The following is a 9,850-nucleotide window of genomic DNA, read 5'->3' as shown; positions in this document are numbered from 1 at the left end:
TGAAGCAAGCAAGCCTCATGTTCAGTTTAAGCTGCCTGGCTGCCGGTCGCCATCTTGGCTGTCAGTTAATTTGCATATCTCGCTGATTAGCCAATGGGAAGGGTAGCGATTGTATGCCAATTACCATGTTTCTCTTTTATTAGTGTAGATGTTAGTAGAAATTATGATATACTTGATGCCAGTAGGCTTGAAGCTTGCAATTCACAAATAAAAATATGTAGTATTCAAGAAGTTCATTTTCAGTCAGTCTAGGACATTTCCCTATTTTTTAAAAAAGTTAAAACTGTATGATGATTCACAGAAAACCTAGTTCAACATAGCTCAATCAAAATAATAATGGCACCAAAGTTCCCATTATCTTTGTGGGTTTGGGAGGCCAAGAATTTATCTTTCCCCTGTTAAAGTTCGGGAACTTTCTTCCCTTTGATTTGTCAAAGAAATGATATTATATACCAGCCCCTCATTCCTACCATAGTAATAACAAGGAACAGTAATAATGGAAATGAACTCAGCTGTGTGATTTTAGGAACAGTTACAAATTAGGTATTTGTCTTAAGGACTGCCTATCTATTTGAGACTTTCAGGGGAGAAAAAAATCTTACTAAATTTGAAGAAATAGATTGTGTATATTTGCCAAAATTAGTCAAGTATTTTAGTTATCAAATATTTTAAAAGAAATAGTTATATTGTGTTTGAGTACTATGTATGCATTAAATTAAGCTATAAAATTGAGAAAAGGAGAAATAAATTCTCGTGGAAATTAAGAAATTACACCACTAGACAGAATGACATTGAATGACCTGCCATCTGGACAAGCTACAGTAGTAGTTTGACCTTGAGAGAACTTATTAATACTTATACACTGGGGAGTAAGAAATTTCCTCCTCCTCACAAGTAAATGTGACATGGTTGTTGCCTTCATGTTGCATGAGAAACTTGCAAGACAGAGAGATGAGCAGCAAGCGAGGTGATGAATGGTTGCATTGAAAAGCTGTATGTTTTTATTCAAGTTACACTTAGTAATGTTTAAGAAGGCTGAAAACATACAACTGTGTTTATAAATCTTAAGAAAATTTAAAAGGGGAGTGGAGAAATACAAAGTGTCTTTTGTATTGCTTTAAATTCCTTTTCAAAGTGAAACAATGCATTAATAACTAGAATAACCACACAATAAATGACTCTAAAAAGTAAGGAGGACATCATTTCCTTTTCTGTATTGAAAAGCTGATCATTAATTAGAAGGGGGGGTAATCTAATCAACAAATATTGAACATCTGTGTGCTGAGCACTATTTTACTTCAGGCACTAGGAAAACAGGAGTGATCAGCAAACGTGCTTTACCTGTGTAGCTCAGTCTAGTGGAATTGAGGGGTGCAAATCAATGGCATTTTATAATATTGTTGTACCACTTTAATATAACTGTTTATAGTTATGAAAACTGGTAAAGTGAATTACTTCATTGATTTAAATCAAAAGAATTTTATATTTAAAGAATTTCTGTAATTATATAATTCTGTTAGTATTATCATTTCTATATTTTTTAAAGCTCTCTAATGTTATCTATGGTTTTGCTATCATATACTTAGATTTAACATACTTGCAAACATTTTAATAGTTTTTCCTAATCCTAATAACGCCTATTTTGTGGTTATTTAAAAAAATAAAGAAAAATTAAAGTCTGTAGACTTTAATTGTTCTTTTCTTCTCTTTCATTCTTCCTACCCCTTTCACTTCCCACCTCTAAAATACCAAGAATACTTTTATTCTGAACTGATCTTTCTGACCTGCTAAGTTTTTAAAAATTACATAACAGTTTTACTTGTTTTCAGCTTTCTAATTTTTGTTGGCAAAATTGCTTAACTTTTGCAAGTAATAGTTCTTTTGATAGTTTTATCACTTAAATGTAAGTTATAAGATAATTAGTCTTTACCATCTGTTCCTTGGTGGTGTGGGAGCAGGGTACAAGTTAGCTTGATTTTTCACAGATATCTATGAGCTCTCTGATCTTATTCACTCTTAATTTATAGGTACACAGTATTAAGCTTATAAAGTTACTTTTTCCTAATAATTTGAATTAGAAATAAAGAAATGACAGGAGTGGGATTAAAGACAGAAAGCAGAAAATTTGAAAATACCTAAATAACTAGGCTATAGGTCACACTAGTGAATGACAATGCCAGGATTCATATCTAAGTCTGTATGACTCCAAAGCCTTTGGTTTTCTGGAATACCATGTACCACTTAAAGATTTTCACTATTTAGTATTATATAGACTAGAAATGTAGGGAATCAACAACTAGTTGGCAGGTAAATTTTGCTAATTTTATTTTTATTTTTTTAGCTGTAGCACCAGTTGTACCTGATTTAAGTAGTGACATTGATACAAGTAACTTTGATGACTTGGAAGAAGATAAAGGAGATGAGGAAACATTCCCTATACCAAAAGCTTTTGTTGGCAATCAATTACCTTTTGTAGGATTTACTTATTATAGCAATCGTAGGTAAGTATGATTTTAGGGATAGGCACTAATTTGTGTTTTATTTTTTTCCTTAGGGTATCTAAAAACTATGAAGAACTTTAAAATAGATTTAATGGTATATAAAGAGACAAAATATCATTAAAATAATATATCATTTTTAGCAATGCATGCTTTTTGTAGTATTTCATATTTAATTTCAGACTCATCCATGTTCAGGATATTGTTTTATAGAAATTCCTTTTTGAATGATATACTCTATAATTAGTTTAGCAATTAATAGGTTAAAACCTTCTTTTAATACTAATATTATGGTTAATATTATTATCCAAGGAGTTCTGGTTTATAATAACATTTTAGAACAACATACAGTTTTCTAGCATTATCACCACTATATGATACTACCAAAGGCCTATAATTTTTAGTTCTTTGAAATTGTGATTCCTTCCAAAAACCACTATATGAATTTATAATATCTTACAACATGTATGACCCTTTGACTTTAGGCTAGTGACTTTGACCTTTTATGCCTCCATTTTTTCAAAAATAGGGATGATGATTATGATAATAATGATAACACTAGTCTCATAGGGTTGTTGTAAAGGTTACGTAAACCAAAACACAGCAATACTCTTAGAACAGTGCTTTACATGGAGTAAGCAGTCAGTGTTTATTATAAACTAGAGGCCCGGTGCACAAGATTTGTTCACTCAGGGGGGTCCCTCAGCCTGGGAGCCCTCAGGGGATGTCCAACTGATGGCTTAGGCCATTGGTCGGCAAACTGCAGCTCTTTGGCCCCTTGAGTCTGGCCACGAAGTTTCAATTGCACTGTACGTGTGCGCCCGCACGTGGTATCTTGTGAAAGAGCCACACTGAAGGGGCCGCAGTTTGCCGACCACTGGCTTAGGCCCTAAGCCTGCTCTCTGCTTAGTGTTCCCATGGAGGCAGGAGAGGCTTCTGCCACCGCCACTGCGCTCGCCAGCTGTGAGCCTGGCTTCTGGGCTTCTGGCCGAGTGGCGCTCCCCCTGTGGGAGCACACTGAGCACCAGGGTGCAGCTCCTGCATTAAGTGTCTGCCTCCTGGTGGTCAGTGCGCATCAGAGTGACCGGTTGTTCTGCCATGTGGTCGATTTGCATATTACCCTTTTATTTTATAGGATAGTATGAGCTAATGTTAGCTTTAGTTTTTTAAAATGGACTTGAAATATAAGTTAAACATTTAACATCATTTCACTTTGCTGAGCATTTATTCATTCATTCAACAGACATGTTTGACAACTTACTCTTTGTCAGGTATGTACTAAGCATCAAGGTATAGGGAGAGGATGAATAAGATATACTACCTTCTCTTGAGATGCTAACATCCTAGTGAGGATATGGATAAGATTGTATAATGTAGGTTGGTAAGTGCTACACAGTAGAAATCTGAACAAAGTACTGTACCAATATACAGTGAGCTATATGGCAACATTTACTAGGTATGTTAAATCTATTTATTAAATTTATGTTTAAAAAAATTTTTTTTTTATTTAAATGATACTCCGTTAGGGTGGTATTAGGTATTTTAATTGCTTGGAGTAGTTATTAAATTTGAGTTTATTATAAGCTAACCTTATTTTAAAGTGAGGTGTCTTGTCATTTTAGTCAACTTTTTTAATAAGTGCTAATTCAGGTAAAGTTTAGGAAACAAGAAGGCAATTTAATCCTGGCTTATGAAATTTTTTCCAATAACCCAAATGTTAAACAGTATTGAATACTTTTTGTTGCATCACCAACCAGGTAAGTAGAATTTGAGTTTTGGTCCTTAGAAAAGTTCCATGTTTTAATTCTTTTTCCCTCCTAAGCCTCCATGAGTATAATACTATAGCTCTTTTATACTGAAATAAATACTCAGAGAAGCTTTAAAGTGGTTTATGCTGAAGTATCCTTTCAATTTTTATTTTTTGTAGTTTTATAAATTATTTTCTGGCTTAGTGTCTGAAACACTTGAGATGTTGATGTCAATGACTCCATGTTTTTTGGATTTTTTAATATAATAGCAGTTAATTACTTTATTTAGGTTTCTACAGTGCTAATTTTGAATTAGGTAAATATTATACTAATTTTGAGTTAGATAATCATTGTACAGTGTTGTCATGCACTTGATTATGTTCTCTGGTTTTTCCTTGTATTCATATGTTACATATCCCAAACTAACTTCCGAGGTTCTGAAAAGTAGAAATTGAACTCTGGTCTTAAGTAGCATTACCTTATTGAGTGACATAGCATTTTTTGGTAATTTTGTATTATGTGAGTGGTCAAGGGGATGATTGCTTATTGACTACCCTTAATGTAATATATAATATGTAAATATAATTTTGAATTACTGGCATAAAATAGAAAACTTCTGAAATTGTTGCTTCTGAAACCTAAACATACTTTTAATTATTAAGGGCAGAGATCTTTATTGCTAAAGTATATCTGAATTTAAAATGATTTAAAAATAGCCTTAAACTTTTTTTAGCTACATTTCATCTACCATCTCTTTCACAAAAAGTTACCTAAATGACCAGATCCTATATAAAAGCAACAATATAATATGCAAAAAAAAAAAACTTGAAAAAGAAAATAAGGCAAGAAGTAGAAGAATAAATGGATGTATACCGGTGTGTTCTTACGTTTCCAGTGCTGCATTCAAAGAAACATTATTAACTTCGAAGAAAGCTAAATATCAACTTCAGCTTGTATATAATAACACAAAATTTACCATATTAAATTTAATAGCATATTAAATTTAGAAGACATCTTAGAGATCAACGAGTGTTATCTTCTATCTAATTCAGATTTTACTGCCATTGCTATATACTTCTATTTACATAATGCAGAATCTCACACTGCATTTCTGAATTACTTGTCAATGGAATTAAATTGTACTACATGTAGAATTTGTCATTTTTCACAGGAGACTTTTTCTCTACCAATCTGCATAGTCCCTGTTGTCTCCTGATTATTTGATTCTCTAGGTGATCGGAATAATTTTCAAGGAAAACATAGGAAGTGACATATTTTCCTGCTGTTTTAGACCACTATTAATATATTTTTTTTGGTTTGTTTTTGTGTTTTTTTAATCTTCACCCAAGGATATATTTCTATTGCTTTTAGCGACTTTAGTGAAGTGGGGGAAAGAAAGAGAGAGAAACATCGATGTGAGAGAGAAATACTGATTGGTTGCCTCCAGTATGTGTCCCTACTGAGGATTGAACCTGCAACCCAGGTATGTGCTTTGATCAGGAATCAAATTTGCAACCTTTGGTTTACAAGATGACACTCCAACCACCTGAACCACCTGGCCAGGGCTGTTAAATATGTTTAAAAGTAATTAAAAGACACTTGATTACCTTCTATTTTTTTACTATTAATATCTAGTACATTAATATTGCCCCATAAGGGCTATAGCTATTCAGAATCTTTTTGAGAAAGCTGTCCTGATTAACCAAGGCAGTGACTATAGTGGTGGTGATAGAAGTATTAATAATAGTGTTTGTAGCATGGTAGAGGAAGTAGCAGGGGCAGTGGCAGCAGCAGCATTAGCACCTTACCTGTACTCAATTTTTAAAAAGCAGAGCAAGGCCCAGCTGGCGTGACTCAGTGATTGAGCGTTAACCTATGAACCAGGAGGTCTCGGTTCAATTCCGGTCAGGGCACATGCCCGGGTTGCAGGCTTGATCCCATGTGGGGCGTGCAGGAGGCAATCGATCAATGACTCTCTCATCATTGATGTTTCTTTCTCTTGCTCTCCATTCCTCTCTGACATATATATAGATATACACACACACACGGCAAATACAATACTAAATAAAAAATAAACATGTAGTATTTGTTATCAATTGTTATTAGACATTAAAGCATTTTTTGTTTTGTTTACTTTTAAAATCTTTGTTCCTTCAGATACTTAACTTCAGCAAATCCTAATGATAACAGAACTAGCTCCAATGTGGATAAAAGCTTGGTAGGTATTTTCTTATTCTTTTAAAAAAGTTGCCTTGTGGATAATGTATTTTGTGTGCATGATATTAAGTAAATATATTCTGAATATGTAGTTAGTGAACTGAATTTTTTTTTAAATCCTCATCTGAGGATATGTTTTTCATTTATTTTAGAGGAAGGAAGGGAGGGAGTGAGGGAGAGAGAGAGAGAGAGAGAGAGAGACAGACAGACAGACAGACAGACAGACATTAGTTGCCTCCCATACACACCCAGACGGGGGATCAAACCTGCCACCTTGGTATGTGCCCTGACTGGGAATCGAATCTGCCACCTTTGGGTGTGTGGGACAACACTCCAACCAAATGAGCCCGGGCTGAACTTAAATTTTTATAGCACTTTTTACTTACTGTCTACTCTCTAGTTTGATTTCTTGCCTAAATATCAAATGGGCTATTAGCTATGGAGGCAGTTAATAAACTATAAATTGCTACACAGATAGACATTCGTGGTCTTCCTAATCCCTTGGAGTTAAGAATTTATGATAAATCAATGTATCAGTAAAAGTCTTAATAGGAAAACAGATGGCACATTCGAAAGATTTAAATGAAGATAATTTTGTGTGGGTAATATACATAACACAAAATTTACCATTGTAACCAGTTTTTAAATGTATAGTTCAGTGGCATTAAGCACTTTCACATTGTTGTGCAACCATCACCACCATCCATCTTCATAACCTTTTCTTCATCCCAAACTTAAACTTTCTACCCTTTAAACTCCCCATTGTCCCCTCTCTATGCCCCTAGTTAATTATTATTCTACTCTCTATCTCTATGAATTTGACTATGTTAGGTACCTTATATAAGTGGAATCATATAATACTAATAAATTGTTTATGTAATTTTTAAAAGTTACCTAAAAAGTCATTGGTAGTGGAGAAAAAAATTTTTAGCTGGTTGTTTGGGAGGATTGAAGAAAGTTGATAAACATTTTTTTCCTCCCTGTTTTATTGAGATATAATTGACATATAGCACTGTGTAAGTTTAAGGTGTGCAGCATAATGATTTGACTTACATATATTGTGAAATGATTACTACTATAAGTTTAGTTACCATCCATCATCTATCTTAATAAAACCCTAATATGCAAATTGACAGAACAACAGAAAAACTGGTCCCTATGATGCACACTGATCACCAGAGGGCAGACGCTCAACACAGGAGCTGTCCCCTGGTGGTCAGTGTGCTCTCACAGGGGGAGCGCCGCCCAGCCAGAACCCAGGCTTATCGCTGGTGAGCACGGTGGCTGTGATGGGAGCCTCTCCTGCCTCTGCAGCAGCGCTAAGGACCCCTTGGGGGATGTCCGACTGCCGGCTTAAACTGTGGGGAGCGGGTCCGACTGCTGGTTTAGGCCCACTCCCCACAGTTTAAGCTGGCAGTTGGACATCCCCTGAGGGGTCCTGGACTGCAAGAGGGTGCAGGCTGGGCTCAGGGACCCTCCCTCCCAGTGCACGAATGTCGTGTACTGGGCCTCTAGTAGAATCATGAAAGAGGAACATAGAATATAGAACACTGCTATAACCACAGTAATATAAGAAGCGTGTGGGGAGAATGAATAGTACTTTATTTCTCCCACCTTCTGATTTCCTGCAGGTGTTCCCCATAGACTGAAATAACCTTAAAATTATCGGGCAACAGAAAAAACCCAGGTAATTCAGTGTGTAGATTTCAAGGCAAAAAGAGACAGAGGATGGATCTTTAATGAGAGAAGGGAGAAGGGGCAAATGGAGAATGACTACTGGTTTGTCCACTGAAAATGACTGGAAGTAGCTATTAGAGACATGAGTCCTTTCTGTTTTCACATAGCTCATATTCAGGAGATAGAGGTTAAAGTAAAAATCTTACTTAGCTACATTTGAGAAGGTCCTTTTGGGTAAACCAGACTTTTCTTATAAATATCAGAAATAATGATCTGGCCACCTTTAGAGCAGTTTTTGAACTCTTTGTGTACTATAGCCTACGTAATTCTAACTGAGGAAGGGAGTAGATAGCAATCATTTTTTTATAAGTTGATATAATTCTCCTCTTTCTCCTTGATACATTAACTCTTAACTGTAGGAGAACATGTGATGGGAAGGGGAAGTGAGAAGAAAGGAAATGAACTATGTGAGAACCTGTGAACTGTTCGAGTCATCTTTCTTAAATTTTCATCCTAGTAGAGCTATTTGCTAAGATATATAGCTAACAAGAGCTGTGTAATCTTTAAAATTTAAACACCTTTAACCTGGGGAAAGTGACAGTAAGGAGCTTCTGTAACCCATTTCTCAGTGTATTACTTATCTGTAGGAATAGTGGTAAATCAAGACTTCAAAGAATATTCAATGGAATCATGTTTTGGGGGTCTGATCTTACTCAGTGCTGATTGCCATACATTCTTTCAGTGGCTGCCACATCTTTTGCTCTGGTGAGATCACAGAGGAGAAGAAAACATTGGCGTGCTTACTATTTCTGTTAGCCTAGAACTAAACACGAAAGGCAATTAATTTTCAACTCTTCCTTGAAAGCCTTCCAGCAGAAATGCTAATGAATAACTTTGCGATAGTCAAATACAATGAATAATTTTCATCCCATATCTGTTTTTCTTTTTTGCTATATTTGTACTGATTCCTTCTCCTTAGAACTTGCAGAGTTTATAACTTTTTCATGTTCCATTCTTTCTTTTCTTTTTCTTTTGTTCCTGCTTCTTTGGATTTTAGTTTCAGCCCACTTTGCAGGTTCTCTTCCTCTTCCCTATGTCCTTTGCTTCTTCCCTCCCTCCCCTTTATTATTAAACTAGAGGCCCGGTGCACAAAAATGTGTGCATTTGCGGGGGGTTCCTCAGCCCGGCCTATGCCTTCTTGCAGTCTGGGACCCCTCGGAGGATGTCCACCTGCTGGCTTAGGCCCGCTCCTTGGGGGGATCGGGCCCAAGCTGGCAGTCAGACATCCCTCTGGCAGCCCAGCAGCCCTCGGGGGATGTCCACCTACCAGCAGGGAGCAGGCCTAAGCTGCAGTCGGATATCCTGAACCTATAGTGACACTTCATTATAAACCAAAGTCCATAGTTTATATTAGGTTCACTCGTGGTGTTACACATTCTATGGATTTGGACAGTGTAAATGACATCCATCATTACAGAGTACTTTACAGAGTACGTTCACTGCCCTAAAAATCCTCTGGACTCCACCCATTCATCCTTTTCTCGACTTGAACCTAACCACCACTGATCTTTTTACTGTTTCCATAGTTTTGCCTTTGTTGTTTTTCTTTCATAGTAAAGGCAAGACCTTGCACATTAAAGCCCACTGTTAATGTGCATAAAGCATTCGCCCTTCATCCCCGAAGTAGGGCATGGAGTGGATAGGGAGGTT

General features: G+C 36.0%; 1 protein-coding gene across 3 annotated transcripts in view; it reads left to right on the top strand.

Annotated features, from left to right (window-relative positions):
• Positions 1-9,850, top strand: part of ROCK1 (Rho associated coiled-coil containing protein kinase 1) — a 149,484-nt gene that overhangs the window by 72,218 nt on the left and 67,416 nt on the right. For all 3 annotated transcript variants that reach the window (XM_015562716.1, XM_015562715.1, XM_006761879.1), the window contains 2 exons: positions 2,342-2,501; positions 6,404-6,464. In XM_015562716.1, the coding sequence (XP_015418202.1) occupies positions 2,342-2,501; positions 6,404-6,464 (221 nt within the window). The remainder of the gene's footprint in view (positions 1-2,341; positions 2,502-6,403; positions 6,465-9,850) is intronic.

This window comes from Myotis davidii, unplaced genomic scaffold (assembly GCF_000327345.1).
Source record: "Myotis davidii unplaced genomic scaffold, ASM32734v1 scaffold96, whole genome shotgun sequence".
Taxonomy (NCBI): Eukaryota; Metazoa; Chordata; class Mammalia; order Chiroptera; family Vespertilionidae; genus Myotis; species Myotis davidii.
Note: the sequence above shows the minus strand (reverse complement) of the source record. Positions and strands in the feature narration are given on the sequence as shown.